This window comes from Diuraphis noxia, unplaced genomic scaffold (assembly GCF_037042655.1).
Source record: "Diuraphis noxia isolate RWA-SAM2 unplaced genomic scaffold, SU_Dnox_SAM2 contig0003, whole genome shotgun sequence".
NCBI lineage: Eukaryota > Metazoa > Arthropoda > Insecta > Hemiptera > Aphididae > Diuraphis > Diuraphis noxia.
The window spans coordinates 58,541,556-58,564,381 of NW_028301713.1; the positions used below are offsets into that span (position 1 = coordinate 58,541,556).

A 22,826-nucleotide genomic window follows, 5' to 3' on the forward strand; every position below is an offset into this window, starting at 1 on the left:
TGCCCACTGAGGCTGAGGTTATACTTGTGACAATTGTTGCCAATAAGAGGACTATTGTTTATAAACGAAAACGGACAAATAGTTATAATTTCTGTCGGTTAGTGACTCCCCCGTCTCCACTCGAATATCTATATTAAAAATCAATAAAAATCTATAATATCTATTCTGTGTGAATATCACAAAATTACGTTCTACAACTTACTACTGGTAGTAGTTGATGTCATGATAAAATAGTGGATCTATTTCCTTAAGGTTGGTACCACAAATTTATTTGGCCTGGTAATACCACAGAATATATGAAATGGATATAAATATATATAATATATATATGTATACATAAATAATTAAATATATAAAAATGAATACATACAATTTCATATATTCTGTGGTAATACGTTTTACCGCTTATTTATTTCTATATACTAGGTAATATTGTAATTGACCATAGACCTATATTGTTTTTTTATTTTTTAACTTGTAGCATCATTCCGCGCCTATAGCAATTAAAGAAATTAAAAAAAATACTGTTATATTCTGTGTAGCAATCCAGTTTTGTGTGAGAAGCACAGATATATACAATAGTTATATTATATTTGTATATATCTGTGCCCTGTGGTGAGATCAATACTTAAAGCTTTCAGGAAAAATGCTAATTTATACGACTAAACCGTAACCAAGATACCAATCGCCAGGGAATGGATCCACCTAAACTACCGAGCATTTTTTTCTTTGAAACGAGTGCAAAGCGATGGGAAAAAAATTTGCAAAAATCAATATTTTTGAAGTTAAGTCCTTCCAAAAGTTGTGAATTTAATATTTATGTTTATACGCAGAACCTTTTAATATATAGCGCCTATATGAAGCTATAACGTCTTAGCGTTTGCAGTTAAGCTTTCAAACACGATGATGAAGTCAGAATTTAGTAGTTGGACTTAGTTTGAAAAGTTAAATTATTAACTAATTGACATTATTGTATTTTGATTACACCCGACGTGGTCACTGGCTCGCTCGGACTATCAAAATCGTAAACATCCCTAAAATTGTTATGTAAGACCACCTTGGGTGGATCTCGGATTCCAAATATGTAGTTAAAACTTGCCCAACCGCAAAATTCCTACTACCATTATTTTTGGTATGTATGCACGTGTATGCATAAAATTTGAAAAAAAGGGCGTCCGGTACAACAAAAATAAATTACTGATTTCAACATCGTTCTTTTTTTTTTTTTACTGGTTAAAATACATAAGAAAAAAAAAATCATAATTTCTGATACTACTGTCTGTTCTGTTGTATGTATTCGCAGAAACGTGAAACCACAAACTTTGGAAAAATATAACTTTTAAAATGAATTTTTCTCTTATCATATAGTATGACTTCAGTATCACTAGTATCAGTATATCGTTCTTAATTTGTTGTATCAAAAAAAAAAAATAATAATAATGGTGAATTTTTACAACATTGGATTTTCACTTTTAGCGATTTCCTTATTTTGGTATAACTCTAAAACAAATTACCGCAGATACTTGAAATTTTCACTGAATGTTTATATAGACATTTTCTATATTTGATAAAATTTTCAAAATATTTTGATTTGTTTGAGCTGTTTACTGACATTTTAATTTTTCAACTTTTTTAGTTTTTTTTTTCTATAAATATCGACAAAAATGTGTTTGTTGGGTAGAAAAGCTTGAAAATTTAATACAAGGCTTCTAATACATTTTAACAATAGCAGTTGAAAAATAAAAGAAATACATAGTCGCAATTTTTTTTTATAAGCATTCAAAGTTTTAATTTTGACTAAATACGTAAAAATTACGGCAATGTTCAAATTATCTTAGATAGAAATTCATAAAAGTTTTTCTTTTTAATTCTAAGATTTGAAAATTTAATACATTTTTTTAATGTTTTGATTAAAAAGTTAAAAAATATATTGTATTTAATGATTTAAAAAAAAAAAATTGAAGTTACTGATATTATAAAGTTTATTTTTCTGAAAATATTGAACCTTTAATTTTCAATAATTTTCTGATTTTTGATATTTTTTTAGTTTCAAGAAAAATTGTGAATTATTTAATGCCGTGCTGTTATCAAACATGTGATCCGCCACAAATGTACTCGTACGGCCGGAGAACGCTTTTAGTGTGCCTGAAATAATCATACTTAGTAATTCGTAATTTTCTCGTAACTAGAAAAAATATTAAAAAAGCGGGTAAGTGCGTAGGGGAAGACGGGGTATTACCGTATGCGGGGCAAAATCGTATAATCGGAATGTTATCAATAATTGTTATCATGGAGGTAAAATGAATACACTGATTTGAAACGTTTTGTTTGTTTATTTATTGAATATGATAGTGCACGTGTTTTGATATCACGTTTTCGAAATAAATACGTTTTATGTTATTACATTCAATTATTAATATATTATCAACATTTCAAATAGTGAATTTTTATATGTGAAAAAACTGTACAGGTACGTCTTATATATCATTCAATAGCTAATTAAGTGTAATATAAATTTGTAGTTTGAATACATTCATTAATTAATTTAATGTTTAATATGAAGCTCAATAACTTGTAATAGTCTTATGGGGCAAAATCGTATGGGGCAAAATCGTACGGTTATACACTGTACGGTTTTACTACATTGATAATTTGATAATTGCTATGGTTGAATTTAAACAATTTAATAGTATTGAAATGTTTTATTTTTATTAGAATGGTTCGTAATTACACAAGAAAAACAAACCGACAGTCTTGGTCTGAAGATAATATGAAACTCGCTATATTGGCTGTGTTAGAAGGTACAACCTATGATGCAGCGTCTGTTCGTCATGAAGTTCCTCGTTCAACACTACAGGACCGAGTAAATAAAGTAAAAGAAGGAAAATTAAATGTTCAACAGTGTGGATTAAAAGGTAAATTTCATAATTACACAATATTATGGTAATTAGATTGATAGTTTGATTATAAGAGATAAATTCTTATTAAGAAAACCATTTTTTTTTTTTCTAATATCAGATTATATTTGGTTATAATAGGGCGATTATTGAAAAATTGTCAATCATGTGTTGAAATAATTGTTTCTAATTAAAAATGCGATTTGTTATAGGTTTGGGACATTATCAAAAAGTATTTTCAATCGAACAAGAAAATGTTCTTGTACAATATTTAAAAGACATGGAAAGTCGTTTGTTCGGTTTAACACAAAATCATTTTAGAAAACTGGCCTTTGAACTTGCCGAAAGAAACAATATTGCTCATAATTTTAATAAAACAAATGGTTTAGCAGGTAAATTTAGCAATGATTATTTTAAAGTTTATTGTTATTTTATCTTTTAATTTTTTTATGCAGGTCAAGATTGGTTAAAAGGCTTTTTATTAAGACACCCAGAGTTGTCAGTACGAATCCCAGAACCAACTTCGGCTGTGAGAGCTATGGGGTTCAATCGACCAGTGGTGAATAGCTTTTATGATTTGTTAAAAAAAAGTTATGAGTTATTTTTTTGTATTAAGTTTTTTTGTTATTTTTATTAAAAAGTAATTTTTTTTGGCCATTTTTATTTCTTTTATTAAAAGAAGATTTTGTTTTATTTCAATAAATGTATAGGTACTTGGGTAAGTTGTATTTGTTGTACTACTGCCAACAGGAGTAGGTTTTATCATATATTATATTGTGTTGTTATTGTTTTTAATTTGTTAACACTTTGAAGAATTAAAAACAATGTTTAGGTACATTTTTGACTAATAAAGATGAAAATATACATGATTTACTACCTACTGCTTAATATTAGTTAAACTTTACAAGTTAATCAAATAAAAGTTCAATACCAATTAATAATTTAGGTACCTACCAATGAATATACCTAATGTACTAAGTTTTTGTATATTAATTATCTTCATACGATTTTGCCCCACAGTACATACGGTTTTACCCCGCACCTGGGGTAAATCCGTATTTTTCCAAAAAAAAGTAAAAGACAAATTAAGCACATTTTTTTTAAAAAAATTTAAAAAAGTTTCAAATAAAAATTATAGGCCATAAGTTTATCTATATTAACCAATTTAAAAAATTTAATTTCGTTAACAATTGCATGATTTACAAGCCATGAAAGCTTAACCGTACGGTACTGCCCCGCCTTCCCCTACCCCTCTGCTTTACATTAGGGGGTGGGGTGAACTTCTGCCTAGGGTAGGTTAAATTTGAATGCAATGATAGGTATATATTATATCATTGTATACGAAAAACGATTCTGAACGGAGATGATTTGTCAGTCTAGGATATACAGGTGATTCTTTTAAGTGGGTACACTAATTATCTCGAAAAGTATTTACTTTTTTCAGAATATTTTTTTACCTGGTTTCAAGTTGTTAAAAAACCAACGTTTTTATTAAAAAATTATATTTTTAAATGTTTTTTAGGCTGCATACTAGTTGCGGTCATGACGATTTTTGAGATAAACAGATATAACAGTTGCGGTCACGCCAATTTAGGTAATATCTTAATTGCGATCATAGCTTTATTAACTCCAATTCCAGGCAAAATTTATATTATACGATTAAATATATTTTTGGATATAATGTACACAGCGTTTATAAATAAAATAGATTAAATTGTATACTCCGATCATAGTTTCGAATATTCGAATAATTTAAACATAAGTATCAACATTTTTAACCATACCTACACAATAAATAATAGTGTGTAGACAGTCCTAAGTAAGTTACATTTTCGATATAAATGGGAAGGAAAATGTTGATTGATACATTTTTCTAAATTAAATAAATAAACGAAATATTAATTTCATATTTAATTATTATATAAACTATATTATATTATATTATTTAGTATACTTAGTTATTATTATTTGAGTGACCGCACTGTACGTTATTGTGTATAAGGTTTTATTGATGGGTGACCGCAACTAGTATGTAACCTTTTTGAGGGGTGACCACAACTAGTACGTAATTTTTGATTATGACCGCAACTAGTACACACCGGTTTTTTATCCTTATCATTTTTTAAGTTTTTTATTTTTTTGAATGACAACATAGAGTTTTAATTTCATATTCCAAAGCAGAATATTTTTCCAAGTATTTTGATTCATAAAAATCGAATTTAGGACTAGTAGTTTATGAGTTATATGTATTTAAAGTTTTAACAAGCGGAGTAGTGGACAAACATTTTGCGGGGTAACCCCGTACCACTCCACTATGCCAATCTAAACTTTAAATACTTATAACTCAAAAACTACTAGACCGTCTAGACCTAAATTCGATTTTTATGAATCAAAATACTTAGAAAAATAATCTGCTTTGGAATATGAAATTAAAACTCTATGTTGTCATTCAAAAAAGTAAAAAACTTAAAAAAAATGATAAGGATAAAAAATATTTAAAAATATAATTTTTTAATAAAAATTTTGGTTTTTTTAACAACTTGAAACCATGTAAAAAAATATTTTGAAAAAAGTAAATACTTTTCGAGATAATTAGTCTACCCACTTAAAAGAATCATCCGCTGTATAACATATGTATTATATTTAAATATTGTCATATATTCTTTTTTGAAACAAATATTTTATTTTTTAATTAGGACGCATTATGCATAAGGAATGGTTAATCAATTTTTCCAAAAACATTGCATGTAGCCATGTAGGTAGTTATCATAATTCATAATACCTTATATTATCATAGATTTACATATACCTATTATTATATATTAAAAATCGAAAATTTCAGTTGTCTATAAATAACTCAAAAAAAGTCAAAATTAAACTTTATATAGATAACACTATCATAAACATTTGATGAAAATTTCAAGTATTTACTGTGATTAGTTTTTGAATTACAATCATATAAAAAATAATAGATTTGGTCGAAAACTGGTCACTTTTTTTTTGTTTTTCTCGATTTTTTTGAAAACTATTGGAAAATGTTTATTTTTGACCTGAATAATGCACCAAGGATATTCACTTTTCAATCGGAAACCACCCCCAAAATTTGAAATTGAAGCATTATTATTTCGACAAGCTATGCTGTACTACAGACACAAAAAAAAAAGCGGAGAAGTCGTGGATGTCGCTTTGCTGTATAGTAGGTAGGTTACAAGTGGGTTACTGTAATGGATGGAATTAAATTTGAATCCAATGATATTATTATATCATAGTATACGAAAAACGATTCTGAACGAAGACAGTTTATCTGTCTAGGATATATTATAGATTATTAAAAATTTTCAAATCTTAGATTTAAAAAGAAAATTTTTTATGAATTTCTAGTTTAAAATAATTTGTGAATTTTCGTGATTTTTACTTATGTTGTCAAAATTCAAACTTTGAACGCTTGTAAAAAAAAATTGTGCCAATATATTTCTTTTATTTTTCACCTGCTATTGTAAAAATATGTTAGGAGCCTTATATTAAATTTTCAAATCTTAGATATAAAAGGAAATTTTTTTATGAATTTCTAGCATAAAATAATTTACGAATTTTCATGATTTTTACGTATGTTGTCAAAATTCAAAATTTGAAAGCTTGTAAATAAAAATTGTGATTATATTTTTATTTTATTTTTCACCTGCTATTGTAAAAATGTGTTAGAAGCCTTAAAATGAGTTTTATATAAAAAAAATTTTTTGTAAATACATATTATTATTTTGATACGTACTATGTATAATTTAGATTTGACTGATTTGGAACTATGTGTGTAGTACGAAAATTTGAATACTTTAGGGACTGGTGGCATATACGCATATAATATAGTCCTATAAGTTAATACTTATTTTTATTTATTACTGCTATAACCAAAAGAACCGGTAAGAATCATGTAAAGAAAATGCCAATCTTAATAACTGGTAAAATTTTCAAGTATCTATGACTCATACTTTTTGAATAATAACAAATATTTAAAATCGTTTCAGGATAAATCATTATCGTTACGCTATTTCGTAAAAATTTAAAATTCAAACGCAATTAAAATTTTTCCTATGATGACGCTTCGAGTTTTCTCTATAGCTACTTGAAGTAAAACTTATGGAAAACTTAGTGATGTATTCTTAATCTTTAGTTATAAACACAAAAAATTTTATGATTTTTCAGCTTCAAAATTAATTGCAAATTTTCACATTTTCGACAGATTTCGTAAAAATTTGAACTATAAACGCTTATAAAAAAAAATTGTGCCTATGTATTCTTATAATTTTTTAATCACTTTCACTTTAAGAATAACTTATGAGGAACTTTGTATTAAATTTTCAAGTATTTTGATAGGGCCAAAAAAATTTTATCGACACTTCAAAAAAAAATTTTCAGACAAATTGAAAATTTCAGTCGTCTATAAATATTTCAAAAAAAGTCAAAATATTTTGAAAATTTAATCATGTAAAGAAAATACCAATCCTAATAACTGGTAAAATTTTCAAGTATCTAGGACTTATACTTTTTGAATAATAACAAATATTTAAAATCGTTTCAGGATAAATCGTTATCGTTACGCTATTTCGTAAAAATTTAAAATTCAAACGCACTTAAAATTTTTTCTATAATGATACTTCGAGTTTTCTCTATAGCTACTTGAAGGAAAACTTATGGAGAACTTAGTGTTGTATTTTTAATCCTTAGTTATAAACGCAAAAAATTTTATGATTTTTCAACTTCAAAATTACTTGCAAATTTTCGCTTTTTCGACAGATTTCGTAAAATTTTAAACTATAAAAGCTTATTAAAAACAATTGTGACTTACGATTTTTAATTTTTTTTAGCTACAATAAGAAAAACTCATAAGGAACCTTGTATTAAATTTTCAAGTTTTTTTGGTCGTCCAACATTTTTTTACCGACACTTCAAAAAAAAAATTCTCAAAAAAAGTGTAAATTTCAGTGGTCTATAAATAAGTCAAAAAAAGTCAAACATTTTTGAAAATTAAACTGTATATAGAGAACACTAACATAAACATTTGGTGAAAATTTCAAGTATTTAAAGTGATTATTTTTTGAATTACAACCATATAAAAAAATCGATTTGGTCGAAAACTGATTTTGCGTAAAAATTCCCGTTTTTCTGTCATTTTATTTTTTTTTTCTCGATTTTTTTGAAAACTGTTGGAAAATGTTTACTTTTGACCTCTATAATGCACCAAGGATCTTCAATTTTACATCGGAAACCACCCCCAAAGTTTGAAATCGAAGCATTATTTCGACTAGTTATGCTGTACACAGACACAAAAAAAAAAAAAAAAAAAAAAAAAAACACACACATCATTGTAAAATCAACATCACTTCGTTCAGAATCTAAAACACATAATTGTTAAATCAATACATTCATAACTCCGTTCAGAATCTAAAATCAGGAAATTGATGAAAATGAAATGTTTTTAGGAAAATTGGCTTTCTTCAATGTTTATCTTTTTCGGAGATAATTAAATAAAGAAATATATTTTTAAACTTTATTATCAAAACATTAAAATATTAAATAATTATAGTTCTTCTGAGGGTCTAATTACAAAATCAGAATTCTGATATCTCCATTATTCTGGGAGATATCGCAATGGACACATCCTTGCAAGACACTCGCTATATATTAATATATATCAATAATTATGAAATTTAATTTTTCATACTGCTACTTTTTTTTTTTTCCTGTGAAAACCGACAACAGAGGAGGTCATACTGCTACTTAGTGTTACTGGTTTATACCTCTGTATTATTGATATATTTATATTTTAATTTTTTTTTTTGAACCAACATAGAAAAAGTTCCAGAATCCTATCCTTATATAAAATTTAGATGAAAGTAAAAAAACTATTGAATAAGATGTAATATTTTTTAATTTTAAGTTGTGCCGTTAAACTTTGGAAAGTGGGCCGGTTGTTTATAAAGAATAGTGGGCTGAAACCGTTCCAGTCTAGCCCAGGGGGGATATGGTTAATTTTTTAAAATCCACTTGATGATAATTATTTTATAAAAATATAATTTATGGTTATCACTTTATCAGATTCATTAAAAATTGAAAAAAAAGGTTCTCCCTCATACCTCCCCCCACTGGCCTAAATGTATTGATGATTAAAAATCACAATGAAATACATACGATGGACTATAACTTCTAAGTTATTTACTTCTGTTCTGTAAAATAATTACACTGTCATCACACAATCATAACAATACCACCAGTATACCACATGTCCACATACTATAATATTTATTTATTTATTTGTATAAAAGCCAAACGGCTTTTTACATATAGCAATAACAATATTTCATAAATTAACGTAAGATAAAAATAATATAAAATATAGGTAGTATAATATTATACTATTATAGTATATATAGACTATAGAGTATATGAGAAATTTCCATAAAATAGTCTGTGGTATCAGGTGTGTTACCCTGGCACCCCAAGTTCAAAATTTCGACTTGAAAACTGTTTGGTATTATGTTATTTATTATGTAACATTTTGTAACCACAAAAAAAAATTTTGTAACCCCATCGGTGCCCCGGAAAACGGCGATACATGTTCCGGGTGCCAGGGTAACGTTACCCCAGCACCCCAAACATTAAATAATTAAAATTTCGACTTGAAAACTGTTTGGTATTATGTTATTTATTATGTAACATTTTGTAACCGAAAAAAAAATTTTTGTAACCCCATCGGTGCCCCGGAAAACGGCGATACATGTTCCGGGTGCCAGGGTAACGTTACCCCAGCACCCCAAACATTAAATAATTAAAATTTCGACTTGAAAACTGTTTGGTATTATGTTATTTATTATGTAACATTTTGTAACCACAAAAAAAATGTGTAACGTACCCTGGAAAATTGTGATTAAATTAATTAAAATGTTTAAGTATACAAATCTATCATGGCTTTATCGTTTATATTATTTATTATTATTATTTTTTAATACGTCCCACATAAAACGTCAAATAAACATAAAAATGTAGTGCAAGTCTTATGAACAAATTGTTCGGTACGTACCTATCGGTCGTATGCGATAAGGTATAATTTCAGATCGGCGATCATTTCGCACGAAATTCGATAATCGTCGGTATACGTAACCGGCGTAACGGACGTATTCGGTCGTCCTTCTCTTTTTCTTTGTTCTTAAATGTAAAAATTATTTAATTAATATAGCACATATTGTTATTAGTTATAAAATATAAACGTTAAATAAAATCGTTTTGTGATTCGAAACACTTGTTTTCATAACGCGTAACACAAATATTAACTGGCTTACTTATGAATCAAAAATAAATTTTAGCGAAGCACTGCAGTGAAAGCTCCATGCGCTGTGTCGATGTGAATTTTTTAAATAAAAAACAACTTAAATTGAATATATTTGTTTATTTTTAATACAGTACTAATTAACTTGAGCATTACATTGAACTATTAGATATTTTCTTAAGTTGGGAATTAAAAACTTACTCATTCATATAAATAATTGTCAAATATGCAAAATATGCAACTATACATTTTAAGTATAAACTCGTATTATAAGTAAACAAATTTATATATTACTTGACTATGTTTTTAATGATTATTTAAAAACATTCGAAATCCTAAAATTTCCGAGCCCTATTTTTTATCTGCATGGTCGCATAGTATAAGATCAAGCTATCTTATATTATAGAATGTTAATGGACATCCATAAATAATTAACTACTCATATTTTAATTTATTTTATTTAAGATACTTGTCGTACAAATGTCAAATAGTACATTATTTATACCTATTTAGAATTTAAAATTAAGAAGTTTGTAAGAGGTTGAATTCAAAGTCATCGCAATTACCAAAATATCTATTTTTATACTTAAATGAAATTATTACTGTTGTGTTGTTTATATTTATAATTTTATTATAATGCCTACTGATTACTGATTTAGCTAAGCTATTTATAAATATTTTAAAATATTGAAAATGAAAACATCGTATTCATTTAATTTCTTTTTCCATAATCAATTCAACCATCGTGGATCGTGAATGTCAAAACTCAGCTGGTTCCTACATTAAAATCGTTGTGTTGCGTGTTTTAAATTTTTTTTTTTCGTAATTCATATAATATTACTTATATCTAAAGTGTGTTTTGTGTAAGGTAAGTACCTATATTTTTTTAATAAATAATTTAGAGTTATAAATGAAAATACAGTGAGTTCCGCTTAATGTGATCACTGGTTTATAGAATCATCTTAAATCATTATTTAAGAGGGGCTGTAGGATTTAGTGGTCAAGACCGGTGGGGCTTAAGAGTGACTGCAGGCCACTATAAGGCGTTTGTTTATAGATCCAATGATCAATGGGAAGTTTATGATGACCTAAAAGATGGAGTATCGTTAGCAACAAAAAATAAAGTGAACATTGAAATGTTATTGTATACAAAATAAATTGTATAAAATATATAAAGTTAATAATTTAATACTACTTATATTTTATTTATCCGATTCCAAATAATACTTGTACTTTAACAGTTTAAAAAGCAAGTGACATTGAAGTAAAAAAAAAAATGAAAAAGGGTGAGTAACGCTCTGCTATACAGTAGGTGTGATTAACATGATTATAATACATCAAAATAGCAGAAATAAATATCGTAAATATGTAAATGATAATAATATTTATAATAAAAGTATAATTAATACAATAATTATAAGTGCCATAAAATGTAAGTTTTCAAAAAAGGTAATATAGTATACAATTATATTTGCTATTATATATATAATATAAATTATAAGGATATTAGGTATTGTAATTTGTAACATAAAAAATGCAAATAATAAAAAAAATGTATAAAATGATAGGTAAAATTTATAAAAATAATAAAAACAATAATTATAATTACACTTACACAAATCTAAAATTAAGCACTTTGGTCAAATACTCTCTTTGTACCAGGTGAACTATTATTTTTAATACAATTTTTATTATGGGCAAATGGTACCTTTGGTTGAGGGTAACTGGTCAACACCCGGTCTGTACGCATATATAATATTATAACTAATTATTTTATGATAATATTGTAAATAAAGTAATTTATTATAATTTATAGGTAGGATGCAATCATTTTCCCGAAAAACTTGCATTTTAAAATGCAAAATATAATAAAATTATAAAATAAAATAATAGATGTACATAAAATGTTTCAAGTATCACCACACAAATATAATTGTAAAAAAAATTGTACCTATGCAGTATATGTATTTTCATATTTTTAAATTAACAATAACAACTTAAAGTAGAGGACCTTGTATAAAATTGTCAAGCTTTTTAACATTCCAATATTTTGAGCTGTTATCTTGTACATTTAACTAAGTAACGTTACCCTGGCACCCGGAACATGTATCGCCGTTTTCCGGGGCACCGATGGGGTTACAAAATTTTTTTTTGCGGTTACAAAATGTTACATAATAAATAACATAATACCAAATAGTTTTCAAGTCGAAATTTTGAACTTGGGGTGCCAGGGTAACACACCTTGTGGTATCACTTTCAAGCAAGGGCAGGTTTTATCACTCACTAGGGGGGGGGGAGGATAATTGAGGTTCAAGAATTTACGTAGTTGTATTTTAAATTTATATAATATTTTAATTAACATACTATGTTGTAACTAATATTTAGATCTTTTTTTGTTATGTATACGTTTGAAAATAACAACATATTTTAAATAGTAATATTTGTAGGTATCAATTTTCATCAGAAGCATAAGCAAGTAATTATATTAAAGTAATAACAAAAATGAACTGTTTATTTAAAAAAAAATATTTAGGTATATTACATTATTAATTCCAAGTTTCTTTTTTTAACTTTTGAAAATTGCTTAATGATATTATCTATTGAGACCATATTCTTCAATGAAGATATTTTATAATAATTATTGAATATTAATAGGTGTATCACAATCGCAATGCTGTCTTCAAAAAATAAATAGCCTAGTCCTAAGGGCGGCGGGCCCGTACTCCATAGCCTCATCCTCTTAATCCGCCACCGTAAGTCATGGACTATATGAAAATATAGCTTGTGTATGATTTATGTATAAACTATAGTAGGTATACCGTATACGTATAAATATTAGTACCTATATTATACTAAATATCTGTGCTTTCAAGTTTCAACAATCCATATGATAATCAAAATATGAATTTATGATAAGAAATGCATGTTTATTATTCTGTTATATAAATCTGTCTTATCTAACATGAATATTTAATTATATGTAAAAAGTAATTCCTTTTATTTGTTAAATCAAAATCGTAACTAATGAATAACAAAATAAATAATAAATTGAAGTTAAATTTTTAGTTTAACCATGGGTTGGAATATTTACAAACTATTGTGTTGCTGTGGGAGTTCTAATGAATCAACTAGAGTAGATTTGGTAAACTGGTTTTAATATTTATTTTGACTTCTCAACATAATACATAGATATTTGATTAGGCAATTGTCCGAGAACAACAAGCTGCAGCTGCTGAAAAACGTTTAAGAGAACAGGAAAGCCGAGGTATTAAGAATCCAGATCGTGTCAAACGCATGCAACGAGAACAACAAAAACGTGATGAAGAAGCTAATAGAAGTGCTAATATGGGGACGAGTGCTGGATTAAAGGTATTAAATAATTTTTCTATTGTACCAAAATAATCAAACATTACAAAATATTATAAAATAATAGTATCCAGTTCCAATATTATAATTGATTTACTTGAATAGTGTGTTATCTCTCTGATTAATATAAATATAAATTATAAATTATAATCAGGATCAGATCCAAGATCTATTTGAAAGAGTTATTTATATGAACAAATTTATAAATATTGTTAGGTAACAAAGAGAGTATCCTAAGGAATAGTTTTTTTATAGAATTTTTTTGAAATCCTATTTGCACTTAATTTTATTAGTCTTAATACAATTAAAATCTTATTTAACATATATTTCATAAAAACACAAAATTTTATAAAATATACATGTAATATGTAAAAGATAGATATCCATCACGCCTAACCTTTGAAGCCTAAATCTGTCTATTATTATATTCTTGTAATGGAGTATGAATATAATATTATTAATTACCAGGTACTTAGGTCGGACAATTGGGGAGTTAATTGTGTTATTTTATAACATAAATGCCATGGGCGTAGGTAGGAAATATTTTCAGAGGGGTTTTTTGTCTAAATCTATATTAATATGATAAAATTAAGAATCATTTATTTGTATATATTAAATAATATAATAATAATAATAATTATTTATAATATAAATACAATATTTTGTCCATATAATTTACAAATTTAAAAATATAAAAAAAAATTATAAGATAAAACTTAGTTTTCTTGGTTAGGTTAGATTGTTTTATTTAATTTCGGGGGTGTTTGAACACCCAAAACCCTCCTTACCTACGCCCATGATAAATGCTACATATATTTTAATGTTATTCAATATTTTTTCAGTGGCAAGTCAGTTAATTATTCAAATTATTGAAGTTTATGCTTTCATCAGCAAAATATATATTTATTAATCTATTTAATCATGTTTTATATTACGGTCTGTAATAATTTATGTACATAACACCTGTAATATTAAATATTTATCTAGTTAATCATTTTAGTTTATATAAATATATTTTTATCTGTTCATATTATATTTTATTATACTATTTTTTAATGTTCAACAACTATGCCATGTTTAAATATCATTCGTCACACACATATTCAAAAATCTAAAAAACAATATCAATATGTTAAGTGATTTATTATATAAATTGTACATTTACTATTTTGTTATAATTTAAAAATATTTGATTACACATTATTATATTATAATTCAAACAAATAATATCATATACTAGCTTATTTTTTTTTAATAATAATAAGGTTTAGACTCTACGGCTAACTTAGAATTTTACATGGTCCATTAAAAAGTGGTAGTGCTATGCAATTGGTCTAATTATATACAAAGTTATGAGAATATTTGCTGTCAGGATATTAAATAGTATTTTAATAACATTAAAACACCATTTTAAGTGGAAAATAGTTTTTTTTTAAATATGTTGTATAAACAAAACTAGTATAAATATATGATATAATATGTACAAAAAAATAGATTTATAACTTAATTTTCAATTATTGAGGAAAATTATCACAAGTATTTTTAAATTTTAAATATTATTGGTTATAAAAAGTAACCAAAAATTAATTTAGTCAAATTTTGTTACATAGTTTAAATACAATTATTTAGAATTTGATTTGTCAGGAGTGCTAGGCATTTGTGTCATATTTGAATTAATTTCTGAAAAATCAAGTACAAGATGCTGTTTAGATGGAGTGTGTTGTCTGACAGATACACCTGACGCTTTAAACATTCTTTTAGAGGCAACCATTTCTGGTTTAAAGCTATATTTATCTGACAAATACACTACTTCTTTAATACCTGATTGGATAATTATTTTTGCACATTCATTACATGGGAAAAGTGCAACATAAATGGTACAATTACGTAGATCCATAGAATTTTTATTTAAGACAGCATTCATTTCAGCATGGCATACTGAAAATATAAATGAGGATCAAATTTATTATTTTAATATCATAAAATTAAATAAATATAAATATTATGACTTACCATAGAAATATTTGTTTTCTAACTTTGATGGATTATTTTTACCCCATGGAAAGTCATCATCATTACATCCAATTGGCATTCCATTATACCCTGTACCTACAATTTTTTTGTCTGGAGTAACAATACAAGCACCAACTTGAGTAACTGGATCTTTACTACGTTTAGCAACCAAAAATGCTGTTGCCATAAAAAAATCGTCCCAGCTTAAATAATTTTTTCGCTTCCTATACATAAGTATAAAATTTTATAATATTAGACAATTGAATTTATATTGTAATCTACAATCCTACTCATTTGAAGTGTCTGTTTCAACACTAGTATTTTCGGTTTTAACATTATCATAGTATTGTGTTGTTTCATTAATTGAGTAAATTTCGACTTTAGATTCATTGACATTAATTTGATGTTCCATATTAGGTTCAATCAGCAATTTTGGTATCTGAAACATTATCTTGTTAAATTTTTTTTAATACTTACATGTGTCCTGTGAAGGCATCTGAGTGATAATAACAGAAATTAGTATAAGAAATAAAACTTCAAATGGTTGTATGATGTGTTTTGCTATCTTTTTCCATTATGATTTTAAATAACATTCATACAATTTATATATTTATAAATAATATAAAAAAAAATCAATTAGTGAGTGTCAATACTGGATGATTTCTCACATCAAGTATAGCTTGTTAATATTTGATTAGTCTAATTGTTTAAGCGATTATTAAAATTAATTTATATGTATACCCTAACCACATAAGCCTATTATGCCCCTAAGATATAGATTACTTATTTTAAATAAAGAAAAAAAATATAAATTGTACAAGATGAACTACATTAATGTCCATTCCTAGTTCTTTGATATGGTTCCCTGAGGCAATTCTCACGATGCCACAAGAAGCCGCAACGTACAGTTTGAATACATCTGTGATAATATTATATCTGAAGTTATGAAAAAAAAACCCGTTTAAGGGTACATCTAACTTTTATATTAAAAAAAAATATTCTAAAATAAGTTGGATCAAATTAATATTTTTGAAAATTCTACAGAATAATACCTAGAATATTACATTGTTTTTTTCACATCTTCCATAACTTCCAAGTGATACTGCTGTTAAACGTGACATGACTTCAGATTGACATTAAACAGTAAACAATGTCTAACAATGAACAACAGACTTAGATGAGATACGTACTCACAAAGAGATATAATTTAGGAAAACAAAATGCTTAAGGTACTTATTCTAGTTATTATTCTGCAGAATAATAAAATAAAACCTGTAGTAAAAACGTTGTTATTGTTATGCACATAATTTCCTTTCAAAAATATTAATTTATTGGTAAGTAGTGTGGTAGGTTAGGTAATTACCTATAAGTAAAAGAATGTTAAACCCACCCTGTTATGGGTTTTTTTTTTATAACTCCAGGTATATTATTATATGATGCCTCCCGGTCACTTCTTCATGGGACATATTATATTATATACATATAACCAAATGGTCATTATATATATATACACCATAACTAGTGTTAAGTTAGGTAGTTACTAGTTAGTAACATAGAACGGTTGGTAAACGATTAATGTCCAATAAATATTTGAAATATTCTAAATTGAATTGAAATTACTGTACAAAAAAATATAAAAGTACCTACCAGGTACGTGCGATTTGTATACTCAACGTTTCCCCAAAATTAAATTATTTTAAGGAGAAATTGTTAGTGTTGGATGACAACTTACCGTTTTACATTTAAAATTTTAACACTTGTGGACAGTACAAGTACGAAATAATGTATGATAGTATGATACTATGGTCTATACTCTATGATCACAACTTTACTTACAATATACCAGACAGTAAATAAAAACGGTTTATATCACTAGAAAAAAAAACGGTTTATATCAGTATCATGGAAGAAATGTGTCATATCTATTCGGCTTGGAATAAACAACAAATTATAATATCTCTGGCCGCCAAGTTCAAATATTTATTATATTTTTATAACTCAAACAATATTCGTTGATTCGTTAATTTATTCAAATAGATAATTTTTAAGTACGCTTAGTTAATATAAATAATTAAAACTAGTAAGATATTGCATATTTGCATCCTAGAATTTATATTATATTATTCTATAGTTGCATGATAAAGTTTTCAGAGGATAGTTTAATCTAATTAATTGTTTTGTGATTTAATGTTTCTCACACCTTGCAGCTCCAATAACTGTAATATTTGTTATTAACTGTTTAAGTTAATACTAAATTATATCCTATGAGTTATGGGCTATTACCTACCAGGGTACAGTGGTTACACCAAGTCATAAAAAACTCAGAGGCAGCCTCTTGATTACTCCCCTTGATACACACACAACTACAAATACACAACTGAATAAAATATACATATAGGTTCTTAATTTCAATGATATTGGATACTTAACCATTTAGCAATTAGTTTTATTTATAACATATCAAGTGATAAATGACTGTGATATTTAGATTACCCACGATTTTCTTGCATTTAATTAATAGCTCTGTAATCTTTACCTGATCTTGAGTAGTTTAAGACTTAATTTATCTATTCAATAGATTCTATTGTATACTTTTACCTTAACTATTAGGCTTTCTTAAAGTTATTTTTTATTAATTACGTTAATGCCTTAAAGGGCAATCAGTATATTAATAATGTACATTATACCATGCTATATAAAATATATTGTTAAACAGAATACAAAACTAAAAATTGAGGTAATGATTATACAATAATATCATGTAGTATTACTAGTATTATATATAATGCCTTGTTCTTTAAAATGATTTAACTGTCATAATAAATATCAAATATAAGTAAACAGTTACATGAAAGTAGGTAGAAGGCGGTTACATCAGTAGAATAGTTATGTTTATTTAACTTAAAAGAAATTAAAATGTAAAAGGTTTCATATGGATTCTTTTTATCAGCTTATTCTCTATGAATTGGATGACAACCAACAAATAATTTAATAATGTTATTATATATTGTTATTTGTTATAATAATGTTATTGTTTATGTTCACAATAAACACTTCAGTATTAGACCAAATTAATGTGTACCACAAATTAATTTGTATTTAATAGTCATCTATGCAATCAAGCCCGTAACTGGTGGAACTCCGGACCCTTAGAAATATACATTTATGCTCTTATTATGTGGAAATAATATATCTTATAAAATAGTAAATATGCAAAAATAAAATTTATTTTATCTTAATTATTTTCAACATTACTTATAAAGTATACAATGTATACTGTATACTATACTTGATTGCTATTGAATTACAGTTTTTATCCTAAAAATCAATATTATATACAATTTTTTAAGAAATAAAATTTGTGTTAATACGATAATAAATACATAACAATTTAATGCGATTAGATAATTCACGACTATAAATAAGACTAAAAATACTATTTTATTATAAAATTTAACTAAAAAATAACATAGTATGCATTTAAAAAACACTTATATATGCAATAAAAAATCACAAATACAAAATTAACATAAGGTTATCAAAATTAACATTAGAAAATTAGTATTTTTCAGTTATATTAGCATAATAGCATACATACCTACACATACTGTATACTGTATACATACATATACATACATACATACATACATTCTGTCTTTTTACATTTAACTAAGTACCTATTTTAATGGCTAAGAATATACAATTATGTTTTTGTTTCATATTTCCCCCTATTTTATTATTAATTCTTGTTGGCTAATCTCCACCAAACTTTTTATTTTTCTTACTACTTTTTGTTCTGTATCATTGTCCATTTTGATGCTTAAACAAGGCTGTATCTAAAAAAAAATATATATTAATATCTAATTTTACAGCAAAACAATTTGTTATTTAAATATTTTTATATGTAATTATTATTATGATAATAATAGTTACCAATAATAATGTCATGAATTGTTTGATCCATAAAAGCAAATTTGTTTGAATTTTTCCCCTCATAATTATATAATGAGCCACATTGGACAGTAAACAATAATCTAAGCATTTAAGCAGTAGTATCTTCAATTGTGAAACAACCTCATTGCTTGAGCTGTTCAATCAAATAAAAAAAATCAACAATTATAATTATATTGTTAGTACATCAAATGTTAAACTCATATAAAAAATTATTTAAACATTGCATACAATTAAATATCTTGATGAAGCTTATTTTAAAGATTCATCTAAATGTTGAATGTCATTTAAAGTGACAGCAGTATTAGTAAATTGTTCTCGGTTGAAATTGTGAGATACCGTAGCATCATTTTCTGATCTGGTTAGGTTTGTTTTATTACCGATCTATATTTTATGAATAAATTTATTATTTATAAAGCAATACTTAAAAATAATTAATAAATATTTTTGTTAATTACCTCATACATTTTTTGATTCATCGCGGTTATTTGACAGAATTTGATATGATGGGAAATTTGATAGTGAGGCAAATAATGGAGGTGAAAACTGATCATCTATAAAAAAAATGACTTAAAAAAAATTTGAATTGATAATTATTAAATATGGAATTAAAATATACCTGCAGATGGTATTGATTTTGAAGTGTGAGCTTTTGGAACATCAAAACTAGGCAACTCTGAATCCCTTAAATAGTGGCTAGTAAATCCTTCCTGTGCCACTTCCATGGTTTCCTGAAGGTGAATATTGCATAGATAGATTATTGATATTTTCTCGCTTTTCAATTTGCATGCTCTTGCTCTCATGAATATCTTTATAACAATGACACCATAAATAGCTAAAAATACCAATAACAATAATTAATTAGGTATACATAAATTATTATGTATAAGATATTTACTCATGTATAAGGATTTTGCACCAGATGGAGAATTTGGCATATTATCAAATAAAGGAAACTCTGAATCCTTAAATCATAAAGCTTCTTTCAATGTCTGAATATTAATGAATCCAATTGCCATTACTACTCTAAATGTCTGAATTAGATATTTGTTTCCACTTCCCAATTCATATCACATGTCCTGGTCCTGTGTACTATAAACATTGGCTATTACTTCAGCAGTTATAACCTATAAAATGAAAAAAAAACGCAATAACCATAGATAATTTTACAATTAAAAACCAATTTAAAAGAACAATACATGAATATCAAATATATTAAACCCAAAAAAGCATCATTGATTTTAAATACTTGAAAATTACAAAAAAAATATATCTTAAAAGCGCCCTTCCTGGACTGAGGACCGTCAATGGTGGAGTTAACGCTGAGATATGCAAAGGTAGGCATGTTCAAGATAAGTTAGGTAAACATAAGATTGTTATAAGCAAAAGTTAATAGTTTATAAATTTAACTAGTTGTTAATGCCCACTCTTAAAGATATGACTTAGTTACTTACATAATTGTATGTTAAAAAATAGATCCCATTTTACTAAACAATAATTTATAATTAATAATTTATACAACCATTCATAACTACTTACAATGTATGTTTATGTGTATTTCTTATTAGTTTTTATTATCTATTAAAAATAGATAATTAATTAATATATTTATTGCATAAGACACAAGTGAAGTTTTCATTTTTCAATTCTTTAGTCATCAATTTGTAACGTACACTCCCTACACATACATTATGAACTTTTCGCTGACATTTATTACATTATTCATCCAAGTAAAATTTACTTACCTATTTTCTGCACACATAATGCATCTTTCACTGATGTTTTCAGAGTATAGGTATCAAACATCGATACCGCAATGTATTTCTCACATTAACATCCTTTGAAAAGCTCTGCGTAAACATTGGACTATACATAGATACTACAATAAAACAACACAAACACTCCGCAGTTGTTACTTGTTACTATCATTCTGTAAAGGATACTCTATTTTCTTAAGAATAATTTTATGTAGCAAATATTTCGGTTTTGCATTATCACACATTGAAAACAACATTTTTAGATTCTGAGCGGAGCTATGAATGTATTGATTTTACCACAGAATATATGAAATATAAAATATTAATATAAAATATTTCATACATTCTGTGATTTTACAATGATGTGTGTTTTTTTTTTTTGTGTGTGTCTGTCATCACATTTTGGGACAGTAAAAGTGCTTCGACTTCAGTACCTCGTTCGATCAGAAAGTGAATCTAGTTGGTACTTTGGGGGAAAATTGAAGTCAAAAATTCTTAATACTTTTCTAAATAATCGAGAAAAACAAACTAAAAATTAAGGGGAAAACCGGAAATTTTATGCACACTCATTTTTCGACAAAATCGATTTTGGTTTTTGATGTAACTTTAAAACAAATGACCATAGATACATGAAATTTTCACCGAATGTTTATATAAGTATATTCTATCCACCGTGAAATTTTCAAAAAACTTAGACTTAAGTTGAACTATTCATAGGCATTTGAAATTTTCGATCATTATTAGTTTTTTAGATTCTGAACGAAGTGATGAATGTATTGATTTTACAATGATGTATGTGTTTTTTTGTGTCTGTGTACAGCATAACTAGTCGAAATAATGCTTCGATTTCAAACTTTGGGGGGGTGGTTTCCGATGTAAAATTGAAGAACCATGGTGCATTATAGAGGTCAAAAGTAAACATTTTCCAACAGTTTAAAAAAAATCGATATTTTTATATGGTTGTTATTCAAAAACTAATCACTGTAAATACTTGAAATTTTCACCAAATATTACGTAACGATAACGATTTATCCTCAAATGATTTTAAACATTTGTTATTATTCAAAAAGTATAAGTCGTAGGTACGTGAAAATTTTATCAGTTATTTAGATTGGCATTTTCTTTACATAATTTAATTTTCAAAATATTTTGACTTTTTTTGAGATATTTATAGACGACTGAAATTTTCAATTTGTCTGAAAATTTTTTTTTTAAGTGTCGATAAAAATTTTTGGCCCTATCAAAATACTTGAAAATTTAATACAAAGTTCCTCCTAAGTTATTATTATAGTGATTAAAAAATTATAAGAATACATAGGCACAATTTTTTTTTATTAGTATTTGAAGTTCAAATATTGACTTAATACGTTAAAATTACGGCAATGTTCAAATTATCTTAGAACGAAATTCATAAAAGTTTTTCGTTTTAATTCTAAGTTTTGAGAATTTAATACAAGGCTCATAATAAATTTTTAAAATAGCAGTTGAAAAATAAAAGAAATATATTGGCACAATTTTTTT

At 26.1% G+C, this 22,826-nt stretch overlaps 4 protein-coding genes across 15 annotated transcripts; 2 read left to right on the forward strand and 2 right to left on the reverse strand.

Moving 5' to 3' along the window:
* Positions 1 to 2,224: 2,224 nt before the first annotated feature.
* On the forward strand, positions 2,225 to 3,766 carry LOC149057591 (uncharacterized). 2 transcript variants are annotated; one of them, XM_089223619.1, is made up of 4 exons: positions 2,225 to 2,470; positions 2,716 to 2,915; positions 3,110 to 3,289; positions 3,353 to 3,766. In XM_089223619.1, the coding sequence occupies exons 2-4, from the start codon at positions 2,717 to 2,719 to the stop codon at positions 3,532 to 3,534; spliced, it is 561 nt and encodes a 186-aa protein (XP_089079745.1). In that variant the 5' UTR covers positions 2,225 to 2,470; position 2,716; the 3' UTR covers positions 3,535 to 3,766. The 2 variants fall into 2 exon arrangements, with proteins under 2 accessions (XP_089079745.1, XP_089079744.1); XM_089223618.1 differs by having other exon boundaries at positions 2,225 to 2,915.
* An 8,772-nt stretch (positions 3,767 to 12,538) lies between these two features.
* Positions 12,539 to 14,813, forward strand: Svip (small VCP interacting protein). Of its 7 annotated transcripts, none has more exons than XM_015510686.2 (5): positions 12,539 to 12,694; positions 12,874 to 13,027; positions 13,285 to 13,360; positions 13,420 to 13,587; positions 14,427 to 14,813. In XM_015510686.2, exons 2-5 carry the CDS (start codon positions 13,014 to 13,016, stop codon positions 14,439 to 14,441), a joined length of 273 nt encoding a protein of 90 aa, XP_015366172.1. In that variant the 5' UTR covers positions 12,539 to 12,694; positions 12,874 to 13,013; the 3' UTR covers positions 14,442 to 14,813. The 7 variants fall into 7 exon arrangements, with proteins under 7 accessions (XP_015366172.1, XP_015366254.1, XP_089079749.1 ...); XM_015510768.2 differs by having other exon boundaries at positions 12,874 to 12,971; XM_089223623.1 differs by having other exon boundaries at positions 12,555 to 12,690.
* LOC107162389 (deoxycytidylate deaminase-like) lies at positions 14,709 to 17,439 on the reverse strand. 3 transcript variants are annotated; one of them, XM_089223621.1, is made up of 4 exons: positions 17,330 to 17,439; positions 15,888 to 16,036; positions 15,598 to 15,821; positions 14,709 to 15,522 (listed from the first exon to the last, which is right to left on the reverse strand). In XM_089223621.1, exons 2-4 carry the CDS (start codon positions 16,007 to 16,009, stop codon positions 15,206 to 15,208), a joined length of 663 nt encoding a protein of 220 aa, XP_089079747.1. In that variant the 5' UTR covers positions 16,010 to 16,036; positions 17,330 to 17,439; the 3' UTR covers positions 14,709 to 15,205. The 3 variants fall into 3 exon arrangements, with proteins under 3 accessions (XP_089079747.1, XP_089079746.1, XP_089079748.1); XM_089223620.1 differs by having other exon boundaries at positions 15,888 to 16,093; XM_089223622.1 differs by having other exon boundaries at positions 17,245 to 17,410.
* Positions 17,440 to 18,979: 1,540 nt separating this feature from the next.
* On the reverse strand, positions 18,980 to 21,589 carry LOC149057592 (uncharacterized). Of its 3 annotated transcripts, none has more exons than XM_089224660.1 (7): positions 21,294 to 21,589; positions 20,447 to 20,675; positions 20,168 to 20,383; positions 20,007 to 20,102; positions 19,780 to 19,932; positions 19,531 to 19,684; positions 18,980 to 19,433 (listed from the first exon to the last, which is right to left on the reverse strand). In XM_089224660.1, exons 2-4 carry the CDS (start codon positions 20,484 to 20,486, stop codon positions 20,008 to 20,010), a joined length of 351 nt encoding a protein of 116 aa, XP_089080786.1. In that variant the 5' UTR covers positions 20,487 to 20,675; positions 21,294 to 21,589; the 3' UTR covers positions 18,980 to 19,433; positions 19,531 to 19,684; positions 19,780 to 19,932; position 20,007. The 3 variants fall into 3 exon arrangements, with proteins under 3 accessions (XP_089080786.1, XP_089080784.1, XP_089080785.1); XM_089224658.1 differs by having other exon boundaries at positions 20,447 to 21,226; XM_089224659.1 differs by having other exon boundaries at positions 21,088 to 21,589.
* Positions 21,590 to 22,826: the final 1,237 nt, after the last annotated feature.

What these genes read in the sequence shown, in the direction of transcription:
- LOC149057591 (XM_089223618.1), top strand. Translation starts at nt 2,717, where the DNA reads ATGGTTCGTAATTACACAAGAAAAACAAACCGACAGTCTTGGTCTGAA. An exon ending in TCAACAGTGTGGATTAAAAG is followed by an intron (nt 2,916 to 3,109) that starts GTAAATTTCATA and finishes GATTTGTTATAG; the next exon opens with GTTTGGGACATTATCAAAAA. An exon ending in TAAAACAAATGGTTTAGCAG is followed by an intron (nt 3,290 to 3,352) that starts GTAAATTTAGCA and finishes TTTTTTATGCAG; the next exon opens with GTCAAGATTGGTTAAAAGGC.
- Svip (XM_015510686.2), top strand. An exon ending in AATCAACTAGAGTAGATTTG is followed by an intron (nt 13,361 to 13,419) that starts GTAAACTGGTTT and finishes ATATTTGATTAG; the next exon opens with GCAATTGTCCGAGAACAACA.
- LOC107162389 (XM_089223620.1), bottom strand. Translation starts at nt 16,045, where the DNA reads ATGTTTCAGATACCAAAATTGCTGATTGAACCTAATATGGAACATCAA. An exon ending in GAAACAGACACTTCAAATGA is followed by an intron (nt 15,822 to 15,887) that starts GTAGGATTGTAG and finishes ACTTATGTATAG; the next exon opens with GAAGCGAAAAAATTATTTAA. An exon ending in AGAAAACAAATATTTCTATG is followed by an intron (nt 15,523 to 15,597) that starts GTAAGTCATAAT and finishes TTATATTTTCAG; the next exon opens with TATGCCATGCTGAAATGAAT.
- LOC149057592 (XM_089224660.1), bottom strand. Translation starts at nt 20,486, where the DNA reads ATGCCAAATTCTCCATCTGGTGCAAAATCCTTATACATGA. An exon ending in TGCAAAATCCTTATACATGA is followed by an intron (nt 20,384 to 20,446) that starts GTAAATATCTTA and finishes TGGTATTTTTAG; the next exon opens with CTATTTATGGTGTCATTGTT. An exon ending in AAAATCAATACCATCTGCAG is followed by an intron (nt 20,103 to 20,167) that starts GTATATTTTAAT and finishes TTTTTTTTATAG; the next exon opens with ATGATCAGTTTTCACCTCCA.